Here is a 19,695-nt window from a genome sequence, read left to right on the forward strand (position 1 = left end):
CAAGTGAACGAGTCTGGCTGCTACTTCAATAGCTTCAACTAAATAATCAATATACACCACAACCCTATCTGTCTCTCTCTATACCTTCTCCAGCAATACTTCATCCATAGCTGGCATACTAGCTCCTTCCAAATATTCAGTCTCCAGTTGATCGAGATTGCTCTTTGGTCCGGAATACACTCTGTAACCCCACGTAAAGTAATACACCAATGACAAAATCCACACTCCAACATTGATCACCACCGTGTAGTTCATCGAATCCTTGTCAACCTTCTTGGAATCGGGGAACATTGTCAACACAATAATGAAGCTTAACCAGCAGCTTGCCACTACACAAATTGTTGTGCTTATCCATTTGCCAAAGTAGAAAGGTCCTGGGATGAACCTCTTTCTTCCATATGGCAACAATATGAGCACTATGGGGGCACCCCACGCAAGACTATTGGAACAAATACCCAATGAGAAAAGTGCTCCCGAACCAGCAGTACCATTAATTAAAACAAGCAATCCCAATACCAATGCCAAAATACCGGCAAATACTGATGCCCTGATTGGAATCTTGATCCTGGGGTCAACGTACTTGACGTATTGATACACAATGGGCAACCCGTCATCTCTAGCAAACGACCAAATTTGTCTCGACAATGCAATGGTTATAGAAACAGCCATAAGGTACTGCCCAACAGAAATTAGCGACATGAAAGCCACTGCCCATCTCTTTCCCAATGCGTCATAGATGATTTGTGCGATGGGGGACCCAGTGGGAGTACTCAATACCCTAGCCACATCGCCATCTTTGATACATGCTGCACAAACAATCACCACAAACCAGCCAAGGAACCAACAAGCGGCAATAGACCCCAAAATCCCAACAGGAATAGACCGTTGCGCATTCATTGCCTCTTCAGAACAGTGAATGACTGAGTCGAACGATCCAATAACCCAAACAGCAGGCTGCAACGAGATGAAAAAACTCCAACCGACACCCCAATCTCTCGCATTTTCAAAATTGCCAAAAATGAACCCCCGCGAGTTGAACCCGGACCCAAACCCAGCTGGAACTGCAATAAGAAACAACAACACAAGAAACACGTTGACGACAATAGACGCAGTTTGCAACGAGGCGGCATGCTTTGTGGCCAAACAAGCGACAACCACATTGGTAATCACACAGGCGGCAAACACACCATATGCTTTCCCGTTGGTTATGTCAAAGTCACCATCTTTGGAAATCGATACCGCTGACAAAACTTCGGTTGCGAAACCGTAGCTAATACTACACAAACCTCCTATCAACCCGAGTGAGTTTGAACAGCCAATTAGGAAACTAAATGGAACTCTAAAGCTGTCAGGACAATAGTAGTTCGTGTAGTAGTACAATCCACCACTGGTTGGTATAGCACTGCCCAAAAAGCTCATCGACATCCCAACACTGAAAATGAAAAGACTAGCAATGAACCAGCCCCAAACAAGACCAGCGGGTCCTGCTTCCAACCCTTGTGCTAAAACTGATGCGATACTTGGGAGGAGACCCATAATCGAGAAGGCGATACCAAACACCTGAAGTGTTGAATAGTGACGTCTCAACTCCTGTTTGTATCCAATCTGATGTAAAAGATCAACATCTCCGAGATTATGCTGTGGGTCTATTGCTCGAACTTGTGAACGTGAAGATACTATGTTGTGGAGATGTTGATCGCTTTTCGATTTGATTGATTTTATTGCTTCCATTTGGGGTATATTTCTTAGTTGCAATTGGGAATGGACAGAAATTCTTTTAATCCAATCAAGACCAACTGGCTATAATATATACCTTAAAAACTTTGCTTTTGCATATCTTCATTCCGAAAATCCCTCAAAAAGTTTAATTTGTTCGTCAAATATATCTCTAAACATCTTTACACAAGATGGGTAACTTAACTCAAGCTAAATAGCTAAATGTCTCTCAGCCTATTGTTTTGAAACGTGGCGGTTATTGAAGTTGAACTGCAAAAACTGTGAAGACACAAAGTCAAACACCAAATTAATTTAATTGGATAACCTGCATATAATAGGTTTGTTATCTTTCAATCAAATTTTTTGCTTCTCTTATCAACGCATTGAATCGTACAACTTGTACTAATACTAAAATGAAGTTTTATATATATATATATATATATTGCTATTCTACGTTTGGCAGAAGCCGCTAAAAATGTCTACGATGCATTGTTCAATTTTTCGATAAACGTGATGTAGGTTAAGCGGAACATTCCTAATTAAGCAAGAACCGGCGCAACTTCTGGATTTGGGGTCATATATACAAACCAAAATAATGGAACTATTTATCCGTCCCTAAGGGGGTTACAAAGAGGGAGCTACGAGACAGGTGCCTGAATTTTCGATTCTCATCATTTCGCTTAGCATACGGAGTCTTTCAAAATTACGAAATATGCGTGGAAAGTCAGCTCGCTGCTTAGGCAAGTTGAAAAAGCTGGGTTTAATACCAAACAGTGACGCACGCACGCACTCATGACTCAACTCACCCAGTAATGCACTCTGTCAGGATTGTTTCTTCTCTTTCCATCAACATCTCTTTAAAGCTCATTCGCTTTAGGTAGCGCTTCTCGTCCCCTCTGAAAAATTCAAGTGTGGGCTATACAGTTTGGCAACAGCTGCAATACAACACGAACAAAGTGGTATGGCACGACATCATCATCAGCAGCAGCAGCAGCGTCAACCACAACCACAATCTCCACTACATCCAAGGCTATCTTCTCATTTACCTGTGCTATATAATCCACTTTTAAATTGCATATTCAACAACCCCAACCATTCCAAACATCCTTTTGCAAGAACAATTGATGAGTTGAAGAATAAACACAACATTTACACCATTCTTGTTCCTGCGGCATATGTTTTAAATGAGTTTCATGATCCAGTGACCGATGATTCGAGTACAAAGGTGCTATTGAAAGACTTGTGCTACAACAATGAGGATTTCATCAAGTCACACATTATCAAAACAGGAGCTCCAGCCTCCTCTACAATGACTCCAAATTCAAAAGAACAACTGGTCATTTACAATACAATGAATGGGAAGCAGGTGCTTATCAAGAACCAAATGGTGTACACTGGGAAAGGGTTCAAACGCAGTCTCAAGTTGAAGATTACTTCGATTCTGTATTTCAAATCATTTTGCGACTACTTCCCAAAGGGTTCCCAGTTTATGATTATACACCTTGAGAGCTCGCTTATTGGAGGATCGCCACCATTCAAACTTCTACCGTCCACCCCACCAACCACCACTACATCAACAGAACGATCAACAGAAGATGTCGACAATGTAACTTTTGAAAAGTTGTTGCGTAATTTCCCGCTTTTATCAAAAGCAGTGGGCGACAAGTTTTACCGTCTATTCCATCACAACAACTTGCAATTCCACCAGTTGAGAACAAGAACTAGAAAGCAGCTAAGTCATATAAGGAGCGAGTTTGCCAAAATGCAAGAGGAGGCGTACAAAATTATTCTGGACAGTGTTCGAGAAGAAAACCCCAATCGTGAACAGACGTATAACTTGTTGAACCATATCATCAGTACGTACCCTGAACTTGATTTGAACAAGCTTGTCCACGAGTATGTTGAATTGAATTTGTATGATCTTATGTGGTCGCAATTGATATATCAGTTCAATTGTCCCAATAATGATAAGCTAGAGTATGATCCTGATGCGATGAAGCATCTTACTTCGACTGAGTATGAAAGTCTTTCGTGCTTATCATTAAACCAACTAGACCTTCCAGTCAATAAACCATGGTTGATTAACGAGCTACATCAGCGCGTGTACCTTGCAATACAAGAGTTTAAGAAATTGTCCGATCCATCAATTGTGAATCTGACCATGAAAACAAACATCGTTTACAAAACAATGGAAATACTCTCACAAAGCAAAGAAGGAAGTGAGTTGGTCATTGACGCTGATTCCCTAATTGGATTGTTGATCATGACAGTGGTCCATTCCAAGATTGACAACATAGAGGCACACATTTACTACATCAACAACTTTAACGCAGTAGACCGAAACAATGATGGTCATTTCAGTTACATGATGAGTAACTTGGATGCGGTAATTTGTCATTTATCGGAAAGAGATACGTCGTTGAATTCTCTCGCTGCAAGTTCACAAGAGAATTTTGATTTGTGGAGTGGCATAGTAGATCTGGATGTTGCAAAAGTTGAGCGGATTATTGCAAGGACTGATCAAGAATACCGTGATTTAGAATTACCGGCCAAACACTGTCTTTTGAGTAAAAACATCAATGGGGAAAGCTCATTGGATTTTACAATCAAGGCACGGAATTTTGAAATTTACAACATGATTCTAAATACATCCTTGCTGTGGTTTTCCATCGACTATATCCTATTCAACAAGAATGTAATTACAAACCAAAATCTTTTGATGACGGCATTGATTGAGGAAACAGATGAGAGGATCTTGGATGATTTGTTATCCATTATCACTGACAATGCTACTATTGATGAGCAAATTGCATATTTCAATACTCCCGATAACACTGGACGTACTGTTGGGCATTACCTATTTCACCACCACCACTTCATTCCCAAAATTGGTCATTTAATTGATTGGGAGTTGAAGGATCACAATTCCCATACTCCCTTGTTCAGTCTATGTCGCTGTTATGATCATGTAGACTACTTGACGCTATTGCAAGATGCGTTTGATGTTGTTTACAAGAAATATGGCCAAAAGGGTATTGACTTTGATAAGCACATGGATAAATCGGGAAATTCGCTCCTACATATTATTTTGAGAGGAATACCACAGACCCGGATCCTATCAAAAGACGAGAACTTGGTCAACGTCAATCTACCGAATTCAAAGAATCTCACTCCATTGATGTTGTATGTCAAGTATAGCAGGTTGGACAATTTACATGAGATTTTAAAAGATGATCGACTTGAGTTCTTGTTTGAGGATCCAAGGAGTTTCCACAACGTGTTTGATTATTTGAGCTTTGTTGGTGCAAAGTCATCTTCTTCACAAGAGTTCAAGAAAATAGAGAGTCTAGTTGTGGATCATTATTTCAACAAGTTTTTTCCCAACAGTGTAGGAAAACTTGCGGCTTTCAATGGTAGATTTGATTCGAACTCGCGGGAATGGGTCATTCTCTTGAAAGATAAAGATTGCAAGTATAGGGCTCAGTCAGTGAGGTCGATAAAACAAGCATTGTATGTGGAAAAGTTGCAACGACCAATGTCCATATTTCCTGATGTTGACATCATTTGGCGAAACCACGCAATGAATGTTCCTACGAGCTTCATGTTTCAAAGATTGAGGGTAAACAGGTTGTTAAGCAAACTCAATGTTATTTTGCAAAGCGTGGCATTTTATAATGATGTTGATACTGGGCAATTCTTTAACACACTTCTTGGTGATATTACACAAAACTTGTCCGTTTTAGAGCAAAAGCAAGCGATACTGGCCGTTCAAGAATCTGAAAAGAGAGCACTCGGCCAAGTCAAGTTGAAATTTAGTAATGTCCAAGAAATGGAATTCTTTTTGGACTTTTCACTCCAAGACCTTCAGAGATATGGCACACTTGTCACCAAACTTTCCAAGTTGGTTTGCGTTGGAGAGCAGAAGCAAATTGACTTGAGAAATGTTCAGGATCTTGCAATTAGTCGCTTTGATGGGCAATCATTCTTTTCTAAAGGATTCAGCATTCCCGAGTATCATCAACAGCGCGGGAGCTTGGATTCTTTGGCTCAGTATGTTGTGTGGATGAGTATGATTGACGATGAACTAACTAAACACTTCCACAAAATCAACCAAGATGTGAGTGCATGGAAAAAGTTGTATCATGAAATTTGCAACATCAACCTGGAATTGAGATCGATGGAACCAAAGTCGCAATCTAATGATTTCAACGGGAGCTTGGCTTCAGAATCCCAAGATCAAGATGAAACAGGAGAAGGACTTCATCGTACGAGAACAAACTCCTCTCTATTCTCCACCTCGTCCCATACTCATGCTGACTTTGTACCGGATGAGAGTGAAGGCTTGAATCTCTTTGGACTTGGAAGTACCAAGCGGAACCGGTATAAGCGGATGGTTGTCTCAAAGGCAGATTTGGTGAAGCAAATCATGAAGTTGAATATTGATCTTAAATGGGAGTATGAAATCATTGCTACGCAAATTTCCAATTTCTTAACATTTAGATCAAAGTTTCTAAAATTTGGACTATCGATGTATGTGCAAGAGGAAATCCGAAGTTCGAAGCAAAGACATTTGGAGTTGAGAAAGATTTTGTATAGAATCAGGCATAAGTAGAAGAAAGTTTACACAAAAATTAGCGATGAAAGTTTTGCGATTCTTTTTTATTTTTTTTTTTTTTTTGAGGCGAAATTTTGAAATTTAACCAACAATCATCATTGACAAAGAAAAGGGCACCTTGATCTTTGGTTTCACGCACCAATTAGCTATTCATCAAACATGTCATCCGTATCTAGCAAGGATATTGCTTTATCTATTATCGGGTTCTTGAAGCAATCCGTTGCCGACAAGACCATTGCCGAAGATTTTGTGGAGTCGATGGATGTTGCCATTGATTGCATTGCTGACGCATTTGAAGTGAACAAGGACGATGATAAGTCAGTCATCGATTCAAAATTCCACGGTAAGTCATTAGCTGAGCTTGTAAAAGCCTCATCTCAATCGTCACCTGCTAGCTCCTCCCTGTCAGACACCCAACCCTCATCTATTGTTGTTGATGATGCTACTAAAGAGAAAGCTGATCAGTTGAAACTTGAAGGTAACAGATTGATGGGAGCTAAAGATTACGCCGGGGCTATTGCCAAGTACACCGAAGCGATTGGCTTGGACCCTACTAATGTTGTATACCTTTCCAACAGAGCTGCTGCATACTCTTCAGCTCAAAAACACGCGCAAGCGGTTGAAGACGCTGAAAAGGCAATCAAGTTGAATCCGGAATTTTCAAGAGCGTATTCTAGATTAGGTTTAGCTCAATATGCGCTAGGAAAACCGAAGGAGGCGATGGAGGCTTACAAAAAAGGATTGGAAGTGGAAGGTGATAAGCCATCAGATGGTATGAAAAAGGGTTATGAAACAGCTAAAAAGAGAGTGGAGCAAGAGTTGGAAAATTCAATTTCCACATCTGATAGAAGTGGGCATGAGTCAGGATCTAGATCGGCACCTGACTCTGGTGCTGGTGCTGGTGCTGGTGCTGGTGGATTGCCCGATTTTAGCTCCATGTTTGGCGGGGCCGGTGGAGCAGATGGGTTGTTGGGCAATTTAATGAACAACCCACAAATGATGCAAGCAGCTCAGAGCATGATGTCGAATCCAGGTGCCATGCAGGAAATGTTGAACAATCCAGCGATCCGTCAAATGGCCCAATCTTTGGGATTAGGTGGACCTGATGGACCCGACTTGTCGAATATCATGAACAACCCCATGCTTAATCAGTTCATGGGCGGTAGAGGTAACAATAATAACAATGAAGGTGGGCAAGGTGGAGAAAACTAGTCATCTACAATAGTGTGTGTAGTTAATGTAAAACAATAATCTAGACAAGAAATATCGACCAAAAAAACCCCCCCAAAAAAAAAAGAAAAAAGAAAAAAGAACAAAAAAAGATACGCGGAGATCCCCAGAGGGCTACTCCCCGATGCTTCTACAAAGACGAGTGCTTGGAAGAAGATGCATCAGCACCTTCTCGGTTCTTCTTAACTCGTCAAAACAACCGACTCTACAACCTACTTTTGACATTGACAACATCAACGATCTCCCGTTTAATGACAAGATTTCACTACAATGGAAACAACTAGTTCCTTACAAGATCAAACTAAATAAAGAAGAGACTCCTGTTCTTTTCCTTCATGGTTTATTTGGCTCCAAATTAAGCTTCAATAAAACAGGCCGATTGTTTAGTGAAGTCACTAAGGTCCCTACTTATGCATTAGATTTACGCAATCATGGTGAATCTCCTCATGTGTTGCCTTTTTCTTACACTCAAATGGCCCAAGATGTATGTCACTTCATAAAGGAGCGCAAATGGGATAAATGCGTACTTGTTGGTCATTCAATGGGCGCTAAAGTTGCCATGTTGGTGGGCTTACTATATCCAGATCTTGTGTCGAAATTGGTGGTTATCGACAACACTCCCCATGCAATGCCATTGGATCCTCATTACCGGTTAGATATATTGGGGATGTGTGAGGTTGAAGCACATCCAGAACTATACAAGAAGGGATCTAATGGGAGAAGAGTCACCGAAGTGAAAGCCATCAACAGGTTTCTTTGCAAGTACGAAAAGAGTCCCCTTGTACGGCTGTTGTTGATGAGCAACTTACTTCTTACTCATAAGGATATTGCCAACCCACATGTCAAGGATCGCCTCAAGGAGGTATTTCGAATCCCCGTGATGAACTTCTGGAAGTATGATATCATCAAAACTGTTGAATCATGGCCAGATTTACCACCAAACTTTGATAAATTTACTCACCCTACATTAGTCATGTATGGAAATCAGTCCCCATTTGTGAAGCCAGAATATTTCCAAGTGTTTGAAGAGTATTTCACTGACTTGAAGTTTAGAGAGTTTGATTGTGGGCATTGGATCTCTCATGATGCACCTGGTGAATTTGTCAATGAGTTGGTAAAGTTTATTTCACCATTCTGGAAGAAAAGTGATTATAAGGGAAAGCTGAATACAAAAAACAACAAGCCTAAGCCTAGACCTCCAAAGCCGGGACGTTACCCGCCAGGATTAGATTTGAAATAGAGTAGAGAATTTACAACAACATTGTATTTAAAGTTTAATTTTGTCTCTACAACTTTAACTCATTTCCAGTTCACGACATTCCTACCAGATACCAACACTTGCTCATCAATTTTTTTCTCAGGCTCATTCTCTGCCCTTTTCCAAGATTTGATCTCGCCTTTGGCTGTGTTCAAAACAAACGTCCGCATTCTTCTAATGTAACCGCCATACCCGCCGTATCCACCCAAACCAGAACCACCACCATAGCACAACCATATTTTGTTATCGTCATTGGGCGACTGTTCTTCATCCAATAAGCAATAGTCGTTGCAATGATCATGTCCCACGCTTATTGCCTTCACACCAATATCGTGAAATGCGTCACGGGCTCCAGAGTTGTACATTGGAGAAATAACTCCTTCCCTTTGTTGGCCAATTGTGGGCTGATTGAGCTTTTTGTATTCTGGAAGTGGAATATGGAAAAACGCCATTGACAAATGAATCTTGTTTTTTGACTCGCCATTTTCGGTGAACTTCTCCTTTTGAAATTCAGCAACACCATCTTTAATAGACTCTGCTTCCTCTTTCATGTAAATTAATTGATTCTCTTTGATCCAGTCATATCCGGGAAACACTTTCTTATTCTCACTGTAAGCATGTGAATCGACAAAGTAAAACGACAATGCCACTGATGACTTTGATTTCCCTTGTACTGTGGCTATGTAATTTCCATACCCATCTACTGATTCGGGCCCCATTGCGGCAACACTATATGGAAGATCAGAATACAATCCCATCAACTCTTTAGCCAGCAAAGACCCCTCAGCGTCATGGTTTCCCAACACAACAGCAAAGGGAATTTTGCGCTCAATAAACGGATTCAATGCTTTAAAGACAGCCGTTTCTGAATCAGGAGCTGCTGACCCGAATATCTGATCCCCTGTTAACACAACAAAATCTGGTTGTTCAATATCGAGAACCTTGTTCACGAATTCCAATGTTCGGGGATCCGCTTGACAGCCAGAAGCAGATGAGACAGGTTCCGGGTTGAGGCATTTACCAAATCCAGTGGAGAAATGCAAATCGGCAACCTGGAGAATTTTAAACTCGGCATTCTCATTTATGACCAACGGCTTTTTATATTCCTTTTTATAGTCAAGTTTGGGACCACGACGATAAGTTATGAATGGCGGGATTCCAGCTGAACTGCAAACACCACGAACTGGCTGTTTTACCAAGCTCCAATTGGGTCTGGGGTCGACTGCGTCTAGTCCAAACAAAATATCGACAGCAGTGATAGCGTCTTTGCTGTTATGCGGACCATACTTGAGCCAAATTCCATGCGACTTGTACCGCCATCCGAGTTTTGTCAACTCGTCCTTTGTGGGAATGTAATACACCCGAGTTAAGTCATTTTGGTGAGCAGTTTTTCCTCTCTTGTTGTGCTTTTCATCATTGTCATCTGCGTCATTTGTGGAATCGCCTTTACCACTGGCTTCCCCTGTCTCTGGATAGATCATTTCTTGTATCTTATGGCTAGCTTTTGAGGAGTCAGGAGTGGATCCATCAAGTACTTCATCCTTGTTCTGTTCAATCAAGTTGTCCTGAGTAGCACCATCGTATGTTTTTTGTTTATGATAATCTTCTATGACGTACTTTGGCAATTTGAGTTTATTCCCTTTGATCTTGGAGTCCCCTTCCACATCCTGCACAGCAATATCAACAATTACCTCGTCTGGTAACTGAAACTTGCTCAACACTTTTTGAAAATTGACATGGTTTATCTCTTTCACCGACAACACCTCTTTCTTAACCCAAGACTTTCCGAGGCATAAATCTTTCTTCAACCTAAGCCAACCCCCTTCGTATTCCGTTATGTCGCCAAATTGCCCTTCCCGTGGTCCAGGTTTCCCACAGTTTGGGTTTTTGGAGTTGTAGAAAGCACAGCTGTTGATGGATATATCAAGAAGAAATTGGTCCGATGGTGGCTGGAAAAATGATGGTGCCGTACTGGCAAACAAATCATATGGCACGTATTGGTTGAGATTGACAATTTGGTGCTTGTTAGCTAGAAGTAGTAGCACCACTGCCACAAACAATAGGGCCACGACATACAGGAATGACCTGCAAACTCTCCTAGGTAACATGGGGGAGGGTAACCTTAGATCCAAGGTTCTTGGAAATTAGTGCAAAACATCGCGACAAAAGAAAAACAAGAGCAAACAACAGCACATTGTGTACCAGATTGACACTCAAACACTTGGGGATACCTAATTGAAAATAGAGGCGCCTACTGGTATAACTCATAGTCACACACAACAACAATGTCGGACTATCCAGGACCAAACAATGAGGACTTGTCACTACCTAAAGCAACTGTTCAAAAAATAATTGCAGAAATCTTGCCTAAAGACATTGCCATATCGAAAGAAGCTAGGGAGGCAATAACAGAATGCAGTATCGAGTTCATCATGATGCTATCGACGCAACTGAATGACATAGCTGAAAAGGAAGCTAAAAAGACCATAGCCTCCGATCATGTTGTAAAAGCATTGGAAGAGTTGGATTTCAACAACTACCTTGAAATAATAAACAAGATCCTTAGTGAACAGAAAGAGTTGCTAAAGGGAAAAGAGAAACGAAACAACAAGTTCCAAAGCTCAGGGTTGAGTGAGGAGGAGTTGTTGAGACAGCAAGAAGAATTGTTTAAAAAGTCGAGGGATCGTCTTCAAAGTCAATCCGGTTCACCTTCACATGAGGTCAAACAAGAGGAAAGTACGTAGGGAAACCTGTGTAATATAAATATATACTCAAGAATTGATTTCTGTATAGTTGTCGTATGTAGTGATCCCGAATCCCCTCCGCCATCAGCTGTATCCATTCTCAACCCAACACTATCTCATACAAAATGATCAAGATATTCACGGCAATTAACGGTATCCTCAACAAAGTTCGTACTGCACTTATTAGATTAATCAATTTTGTCTTTATAGAACCGTCGCTACTTTCCAACCCGGTGTTGAACTGATTGAACTGATTCTGTAAATTTGCATTGCCATTTGCAGATGCTGTTGTTGACCCCCAACCAATTCTATTCAAAAATCTATCTTCGCTGAGAACAGCAATTCCGTTTATGATCAAGACTATGACATAAAATAGTTTTCCCAATCCAAACATTGTTTATGGGTTGACAGTGAGTGATGTTAAAGTTGCGTGTTTTGTTATTTGAAGAAGCAGTTTTTTTTGTTGGTCTAAAAAGCTGGCACTACCAAGTGCATTTCGAATTATGAAGGGTCAAAGAGTTGGATATTGTTCTCAGAAAAGGAACGATCTCTGAAGTAGATATTAGAGTCAAATATTGGTAGTTCCCCTGCTACCGCTTGGTTCAATACTTACACATCAGCAGAAGTACACTCAGGATCATGAATGTTGGCTTTGTAATATTGCGTGAATATCATCGGAAATATTTGTTAAACTTGTACAAGTGGAGCTTTCAACAAAACTAATGCGACGTCATATTCTGCCAAGTATTTAGCGCAAACGCAGCGCAAGGGTAGATTGTAGTGTCTTTCTTGTAAAGGCATGGGCCAACAACCATCCGGATCGGGAAAGTAGCGCTAACCCCTACGATTCCACTTTAGGGGATTTGTGTAATAAACTCAGCTAATCTCACTTTATTGCAAAAAAAAAAAAAAAAAAGAGAAAAAGAAAATGAAAATCGCTTTCCTACCCCACCTTTAAAGAAATGGAGGGAAAATTTGCTTTCCAGAATACAATGTAGGTGGGACTCTGCAACTGAGTTAGCCCATGTTTGAACGGAACCAACTGGTTCGATTCTTAGGAGAGATCATATATTTCCTATGCCATGTAGTTACAAGTTTCGATTTCTTGCCATGCAGTTTGAGTGAAGGTTATTTTAGAGGAGGTTCAATTGTGGTACATTTTATTTACACAGAGGGTTTGTACCTCGAGATAACCGAGAATGGACAGAAGTGATGTTGCGCCTCCACACTCAACTCCACTACATGGCGAAACCTTTTTTTTTTTTTTTTGTTCTTATTTGAGATCACTCTTCTGTATCAAACGTAAGTAGCGCAGTTCCCCATGATGAGCTGCCCTATTTGTAGATGAAAAGTGGGGCAAAAAATTGTCAAAAGAAATTTACACTCGTTTGTTAATAAGCCCTGTTTCTGGAGTTTCATTTATCCAGAACTACTGAGATTTTGTACTTTATCTAAGAAGGAAAGGGGCCCCGCCAAGGTTCATACTCAGCTAACTCATCTTCTGTTGCAAATAGGCACCACAACTTTTAACGAGACACATTGCCGCTAATATGCATGAGCCATTTCAAATGATGCTCTGTATAAAAGTGCTGCAATTTTTTCAAACTTGGGTACCAAGATTCCACATCCTTCAATCCAATCATACTGCTACAGAAATATGACATTTTCACCGGTGCAAAGCTTACATCAGATACAGAGTACAGCCTCGGAGGTGAGGTACATTGATCCACAGCATAATCTCGGAGATGTTGATCTTTTACATCAGATTGGATACAAACAGGAGTTGAGACGTCACTATTCAACACTTCAGGTGTTTGGTATCGCCTTCTCGATTATGGGTCTCCTCCCAAGCATTGCTTCAGTTTTCAGTATGGGTATAGCTTCTGGACCAGCCGGTCTTGTCTGGGGTTGGTTCATTGCTAGTCTTTTCATTTTCAGTGTTGGGATGTCGATGAGCTTTTTGGGCAGTGCTATACCAACCAGTGGTGGATTGTACTACTACACGAACTACTATTGTCCTGACAGCTTTAGAGTTCCATTGAGCTATATGATTGGGTGCTCAAACTCACTTGGTTTAATTGGCGGCTTGTGTAGTATTAGCTACGGTTTCGCAACCGAAGTTTTGTCAGCGGTTTCAGTTTCCAAAGACAATGACTTTGTTATCACAAACGCAAAAGCCTACGGTGTATTTGCTGCGTGTGTTGTGCTGTGCATGGTTGTTGCTAGCTTAACCACTAAGCATGCTGCCAAGTTTCAAACTGTATCGATCTGCGTCAATGTGTTCTTGGTATTGCTATTCATTATTGCCGTTCCAGTTGGGTTTGGAAGGCACAATAGTTTCAATGGAAGAGGATTTATCTTTGGTAAATTTGAAAATGCCAGAGATTGGCCTATAGGCTGGACCGCAGTGATGTCCTTCAACACGGCCATCTGGACAATAGGATCTTTTGATTCAGTGATACATTGTTCGGAAGAGGCATTGAATGCTCAGAAATCTATTCCAGTAGGAATATTAGGATCCATCGGAGCTTGCTGGTTCTTGGGATGGGTGGTGATCATAGTTTGTGCTGCCTGCATCAAAGATGGGAATGTTGCACATATTGTTGCCACAGAAACTGGATCTCCTTTGGCACAAATCATTTATGATGCGTTGGGAAAGAAATGGACTGTTGCCTTCATGGCTATGATTTGCGTTGGTCAATATTTAATGGCCGTGTCCATAATGATTGCATTATCGAGACAAGTGTGGTCATTTGCCAGGGACGATGGTTTGCCAGGAGTGTACAAATGGGTCAAGTATGTTGACCCCAAAATCAAGGTTCCAATAAGAGCTACTATATTTTCTGGTACTTTGGCATTGGCCATTGGTTGTTTATGTATCATTCCAGGAACTGCAGGATCTGGAGCATTGTTTTCACTTGCAATTGCTTCAAACAACTTGGCATGGGGGATGCCAGTGTTTCTCGTGTTGTTGCCATACGGTAGGAAAAAGTTTATACCGGGACCATTTCATTTTGGCTCCACTTTGACTTACATCGTCAACGTCATCACTGTGCTTTATATCGTGTTTGCAATAATCATGAGTATGTTCCCCGAGAACAGACACGTTGACAAGGATAGCATGAATTACACTTGCGTCATCAATGGAGCTGTTTGGATTTTGTCCTTGGTTTACTATTATGCTTGGGCATGGAGAACTTATACCGGACCAAAATCTAATCTTGATGGTACGGAGTCGGACGAGGACAACAGTATCAAGAATTTGAATGAGGTATTGACGGGAAAGGCTTAAAATAGGTATTTGAAGTTGCAGTTGTGTGTAGTAATGGAAATGGTTTTACTGAGTTTGTCTTCTTCTCTGCAGGTTTGTTGAGAGCTGGAAATGGTCAAATCAGTTTAAAGATTGGAGTAGTGGTGACTTGACGAGAGGGTATTGTTGGATCCAGCTCAAAGCTTTGTGAATTGTTGAATATTTGTTCAAGCGATTTCGCTCCCTCTACAAATGGCATTTGCAAATTGTTCATCAGAGACAACACAGTGTTTCTGCACTAATCAGTGCTCAACAGCCATTCAAACTCCTGAGAAATAACAAATCATTAATCGATATCAGTGTTTCAAGAATGTATTGTCGAAAAAAAGCCACAATGTTACATCCTGACACAAAATGTAAAGAAACCGAACTTTGGAACAACTGAAGCTCAAGAAAAACCATCGGGGACTTTGATCCTGAAAAACCAAAAAAAAAAAAAAAAAACAAAATAAAAAGGTAACCATGAATCAACCAAGACACGATTGGCAACCTTCAAATGAAGTTGTTCTCAACTCCATGAGCACGATCTTTAGCATTGCCATATCAAAGACAGTCACTAAAGCAATCAAAGACAATGTTCCCAGAGACAAACGACATCAAATATCAAAACAACTATCAAGCTCTTGGAGTCAAGAGCTGAATCCAGAATCATTTAGATCGCGACTATTAGTCACAAGCTTGCCTTCACCACCAAAGATCACCTCTGGAAACGACCCACTACTGAATGAAGCCGCACTCGTGAGCAACAACGCATTGAATGGTCAAGAGTTGCTAGCGAAACAAAGAGTACTTGACGCGTATCACGCAGAGGAATTACGACAACTTGACCATTTAAAAAATTATCTACTGGACTTGGAACTGGATTTAGCTAGGGATCAAGCGAAATTGGAACAATACTCAAAGTCGAATCAGGATGTGTTGTCTTCTTGGAGCGCCGAGGAAAATACAATGAAGCAAGATTTACAATTGGATCAATTTGTGGAGGCTGGTGAAGATGAGGGAATCCTGCTTGCAGAGGACGAGCTCATTAGTCACTTTGACCCCAATACAGATGCTGATATCGGGGGACGACTTGAGCAACTACAACTGCATTTGAGGGACATACTTGACAAGAGTGCCTCCTTGAGATCATTTAATGATCAGGTCGAATCTGTTTATAATGTACTTGATTGATATTATATACTAATCCAGTAGATAGTAATGAGTAATGTATTGAGTTGGTTTGCCTCTGATCCACTTGTGACGAGTGGTGTATCTTTACTGCCAGGCTTTGAATCCTCACTGGTGTCGTTCTTCTCTGTCTCAACGTCATCCACCAAGTCGTCCTCAGGGGCCTCCTTGACTTCATTTCCGCGAAGTTTCAAAACTTCAGCTACTTCCTTTTCCCAATCGAGCTTGACAACAACACAGCCATCCTTCGAGGGCTCCCAACTGGCAACAAAGTCAGTACTGATATTCAAATCAAATGACCTGTCATCACGCCCTTTCAATGATGTGTACTGGATGATAAATTTATGCTTTGATGATATTGAGCTTAGTTTGTTGGCCACTTCCGACACAAGATCTTGCAGCGGTAGCTGTGCATTTGCATCAACGATTTCGAGCAACTGTGCTTCCGAGAATGGAGCATTGACGCTTTCTGATCTTGTTGTTATCGTTGATTTCGGCATATCTCTTTGGTTGTTGGATGGGGTGTGTACGGATTCGCGGCTGATAAAAATTGTCATTTTCTTTTTTATTTTTTTTATTTTTTTTTTTTTTATATATATTATTTTCAACCTTTGAGTTCATCAAGTCAAACCATGTCGGCAAAAACTTTGTATGTTTTGACATTGATTGTTCATGATGACCAGTCGCCAGAAGGTGTGGTCTCCACTGTGGAAACGTTTATTACCGGTTCACTTCACGCAACTTTTGGCAAAGCTCAGCTTTCTCCACGAGCTTGGGATTTCGAACTTGAACTAGAGGGTTATGAAGAGGCACTCAAGTTGGTTAAGGAGCACTGCTTACACCAACCGTACGATTTGATCCTTCAGCCAAGCTTGACCAGAAGGGATAAACAATTGTTCATTTTCGATATGGATTCCACATTGATCTATCAAGAGGTGATTGAATTAATAGCAGCTTACGCGGGAATCGAGGATAAAGTCGCTGAAATCACAACCAGAGCCATGAATGGCGAGATCGACTTTAACGAAAGTTTGAAAGAACGTGTTGGGCTACTTCGTGGGATAGATTCAACAAGGATATGGAAAGAATTGGAGGAAAAAATCGAAATCACCAATGGAGTCAGACCATTAAGCAAAGCATTGAAGAAATTGGGGTGCGTTTTGGGTGTATGCTCTGGGGGCTTCATACCATTGGCAAACCATATCAAAAATGAGTTGGGATTAGATTATGCTTATGCAAACACGTTAGGAGTTGACGAAAATAACATCTTGAATGGAGAAACTATTGGAGATATAGTGAATGGTGAAAGAAAAGCTGAGCTCTTGCTAGAAATAGCTAAAAAACATGGGATTGACCCCCAAAATGCAGTTGCCATTGGCGATGGAGCAAATGATTTGAGAATGATGTCGGTTGCCGGCTTTGGAATTGCTTGGAATGCCAAACCAAAGGTGCAACTACAGGCCCCTGCCTGTTTAAACACAAAGTCTTTGCTTGATGTGTTGTACATTTTGGGCTACAGCGATGTGGATATTAAAGACTTGTTACAATAAACAAAAATAGATACTTTAACCTACAATTCGTCCCCTTTTTACACCCATGATTCCGTTAAACAACAAAACTTCATCACCAACAGATACATCCTTCATTTGAATGATGTCTTCTTCGATATAGTCTTTGCGTAAGAGGTGGTGTCTAGTAACTCCACACAAGCAACCAGAACTCAACAACGGCGTTACCCACTTGTTGTCGCTTTTTCTCTTGATTGCAACATTAGTGATTGAACCCTCCATTAATTGCTTTTGTGAATTGAAAAGTAAAACCTCTTCTTGTCCAGGTTTCAAACCAGGAAGTATTTCCCTTGCCTCGTTATATACATCCCGTTTTGTTGTTTTGAAAGAAGTAAACGGTGATATAAGGGAGCTTTTGGGGCTTACGTAAACATCCAATTCATCACGCAATGGATCAGAATGATTAGACAACGTGGGGTCGTCAGCGCCAAGTGTGTCCTCGTGCAACCCCAGTAACAAGTCAGTACGACTTGGCGCTTCATGTATCTCTAGCAATGACTCCCCATTCAACTTGAATAACCCTCGTATTTTGTATGGTTTATCAACCGTCTTTCCCAGCTGTTCAAGACTCTTGACGATTTGTGTGAACAAAAACTCCTCACTGATATCAGAATCAAACGATGTACCGTACAAATTGTGAAAGAATTTAAAAGTGTAGTCAAGCCTTGCAACGTGTTCTGACAAAAGAAAGATATTCAGATGTGAAATCTCTTTGTAAGTTGTTGGTGGTTGTTTCGAGAGAGATGGATCGTATCGGATTGTAGCTAGTATTTCGAAATCGGTTGCCTTGACGGTGGGGGATTTGGAATTGGGAAAGTGCTCATTTATGTAATTGGAATGGATGGACTTCAAGTCCTCCTCTAGTTGAAGCAGTTTGGTCATAATAATGGAGATATGATAAAACTTGATGATGGAAAGTTTGGAGATTTATTTCGGTAGCGGTAATCACAATACATACATCACTAACTACATGTACCCCCTCCTTCCTCCCCCCCACATAAACACATACACACATACACACATACACACATACACACATACACACATACACACATACACACATACACACATACACACATACACACATACACACCTCACCTCACCTCAGTACGGCCTGAAACGCTTCTTTTCTTTCATCAATCTAACCTTCTCCTGATCAGTTTTGAATTTGCTCAATAGCTCATTCATTTCCTCCTTCTTGCGCTGTCTCAATTGGAATCTATAGAAATCTTGTTTTTCTTTCTTTTTCAACTTATTCTTGGCCTTTTCACTTTCAACGGTCGAAGCCAAGTTCTGCTTCCCAAGTATACCAGCTTTTGTTTTCCTATGAGATCCAACAACCAACTGGAAACCATCCTCGTCAACCAAATTTGCTTGGTTTTGCAAATTCTCAATACTCTCCTGCTCCGCACTATCGAAATCTTTTAACGCTTGGGCCACTTCTTCAGATAACTTTTCTTTATCCAAGATTTTCAGTTTATAGTAATCAAGAAAGTATGAGGTTGTGACCTCCCTCATGGGCCATGTAGAAACCTGGGCACTTGATGATAACTTCTTTAGCGAGTTAAATGCCAACTGGAACGAGCTCTTGTCTACAAATGACACTATTGCACAATTTTTGGGCAATTTGCTAGCCGTTTCATCGGTATTGCCCAACTCTAGATCAGATGTCAATTTTGTCAAATCTAGCCATATATCTTCTGTACTGTTTGTCAAATATGATTCGGTGTAGCTCTCAATAGTTGCGCCTAAAGCTACCGTTTGAAAGTATCTCTTGATAGTTTGTAATTCGCTTAGTATTGGTAAATTGCACATAAAGATCGACGTGTTATTACTGGTGTCTGGATTAGTTCGAGAATCATGTTTCCTAAAGTATATGTAATGAGTTGACTTTGTTCCAGGAATGTTTACGGGTAACACGTGAAACCCCTTTATCTCTGATTTGACCATGATAAGCAAAACAAAACAAAAAAAGCCGTATTTGGTTATCTTTCAAGTAAGAGGCCTTGGAAACGACTCTTGATACACTTGCATGAACTATATCTTGAGATGAGTTTTTGAGCTACTGTGGAACGTGGTAGTGC

At 40.8% G+C, this 19,695-nt stretch overlaps 12 protein-coding genes across 12 annotated transcripts; 6 read left to right on the top strand and 6 right to left on the bottom strand. All coding sequences in view use genetic code 12, as the record gives it.

Annotated features, from left to right (window-relative positions):
* Positions 1–78: 78 nt before the first annotated feature.
* On the bottom strand, positions 79–1,731 carry KGF57_003268 (uncharacterized protein; the record flags this gene model as incomplete). Its single annotated transcript, XM_051752671.1, has 1 exon — positions 79–1,731. One exon carries the CDS (start codon positions 1,729–1,731, stop codon positions 79–81), a length of 1,653 nt encoding a protein of 550 aa, XP_051608277.1.
* A 946-nt stretch (positions 1,732–2,677) lies between these two features.
* On the top strand, positions 2,678–7,543 carry KGF57_003269 (uncharacterized protein; the record flags this gene model as incomplete). The annotated part of the gene is made up of 2 exons (XM_051752672.1): positions 2,678–6,246; positions 6,508–7,543. The coding sequence occupies 2 exons, from the start codon at positions 2,678–2,680 to the stop codon at positions 7,541–7,543; spliced, it is 4,605 nt and encodes a 1,534-aa protein (XP_051608278.1).
* A 142-nt stretch (positions 7,544–7,685) lies between these two features.
* On the top strand, positions 7,686–8,801 carry KGF57_003270 (putative hydrolase; the record flags this gene model as incomplete). The annotated part of the gene is made up of 1 exon (XM_051752673.1): positions 7,686–8,801. The coding sequence occupies one exon, from the start codon at positions 7,686–7,688 to the stop codon at positions 8,799–8,801; it is 1,116 nt and encodes a 371-aa protein (XP_051608279.1).
* A 59-nt stretch (positions 8,802–8,860) lies between these two features.
* Positions 8,861–10,927, bottom strand: KGF57_003271 (metallophosphoesterase family protein; the record flags this gene model as incomplete). The annotated part of the gene is made up of 1 exon (XM_051752674.1): positions 8,861–10,927. One exon carries the CDS (start codon positions 10,925–10,927, stop codon positions 8,861–8,863), a length of 2,067 nt encoding a protein of 688 aa, XP_051608280.1.
* Positions 10,928–11,104: 177 nt separating this feature from the next.
* Positions 11,105–11,563, top strand: NCB2 (negative cofactor 2 transcription regulator complex subunit; the record flags this gene model as incomplete). The annotated part of the gene is made up of 1 exon (XM_051752675.1): positions 11,105–11,563. The coding sequence occupies one exon, from the start codon at positions 11,105–11,107 to the stop codon at positions 11,561–11,563; it is 459 nt and encodes a 152-aa protein (XP_051608281.1).
* Positions 11,564–11,663: 100 nt separating this feature from the next.
* KGF57_003273 (uncharacterized protein) lies at positions 11,664–11,957 on the bottom strand (the record flags this gene model as incomplete). Its single annotated transcript, XM_051752676.1, has 1 exon — positions 11,664–11,957. The coding sequence occupies one exon, from the start codon at positions 11,955–11,957 to the stop codon at positions 11,664–11,666; it is 294 nt and encodes a 97-aa protein (XP_051608282.1).
* A 1,263-nt stretch (positions 11,958–13,220) lies between these two features.
* Positions 13,221–14,855, top strand: KGF57_003274 (uncharacterized protein; the record flags this gene model as incomplete). The annotated part of the gene is made up of 1 exon (XM_051752677.1): positions 13,221–14,855. One exon carries the CDS (start codon positions 13,221–13,223, stop codon positions 14,853–14,855), a length of 1,635 nt encoding a protein of 544 aa, XP_051608283.1.
* A 480-nt stretch (positions 14,856–15,335) lies between these two features.
* Positions 15,336–16,046, top strand: KGF57_003275 (uncharacterized protein; the record flags this gene model as incomplete). The annotated part of the gene is made up of 1 exon (XM_051752678.1): positions 15,336–16,046. The coding sequence occupies one exon, from the start codon at positions 15,336–15,338 to the stop codon at positions 16,044–16,046; it is 711 nt and encodes a 236-aa protein (XP_051608284.1).
* Positions 16,047–16,048: 2 nt separating this feature from the next.
* KGF57_003276 (uncharacterized protein) lies at positions 16,049–16,543 on the bottom strand (the record flags this gene model as incomplete). Its single annotated transcript, XM_051752679.1, has 1 exon — positions 16,049–16,543. The coding sequence occupies one exon, from the start codon at positions 16,541–16,543 to the stop codon at positions 16,049–16,051; it is 495 nt and encodes a 164-aa protein (XP_051608285.1).
* A 132-nt stretch (positions 16,544–16,675) lies between these two features.
* On the top strand, positions 16,676–17,593 carry SER2 (phosphoserine phosphatase; the record flags this gene model as incomplete). Its single annotated transcript, XM_051752680.1, has 1 exon — positions 16,676–17,593. One exon carries the CDS (start codon positions 16,676–16,678, stop codon positions 17,591–17,593), a length of 918 nt encoding a protein of 305 aa, XP_051608286.1.
* Positions 17,594–17,608: 15 nt separating this feature from the next.
* On the bottom strand, positions 17,609–18,493 carry KGF57_003278 (aminodeoxychorismate lyase; the record flags this gene model as incomplete). The annotated part of the gene is made up of 1 exon (XM_051752682.1): positions 17,609–18,493. The coding sequence occupies one exon, from the start codon at positions 18,491–18,493 to the stop codon at positions 17,609–17,611; it is 885 nt and encodes a 294-aa protein (XP_051608287.1).
* A 222-nt stretch (positions 18,494–18,715) lies between these two features.
* Positions 18,716–19,561, bottom strand: KGF57_003279 (uncharacterized protein; the record flags this gene model as incomplete). The annotated part of the gene is made up of 1 exon (XM_051752683.1): positions 18,716–19,561. The coding sequence occupies one exon, from the start codon at positions 19,559–19,561 to the stop codon at positions 18,716–18,718; it is 846 nt and encodes a 281-aa protein (XP_051608288.1).
* Positions 19,562–19,695: the final 134 nt, after the last annotated feature.

Source organism: Candida theae (assembly GCF_024610275.1).
Source record: "Candida theae strain CBS 12239 chromosome Unknown scaffold1, whole genome shotgun sequence".
Classification (NCBI taxonomy): Eukaryota; Fungi; Ascomycota; class Pichiomycetes; order Serinales; family Debaryomycetaceae; genus Lodderomyces; species Lodderomyces theae.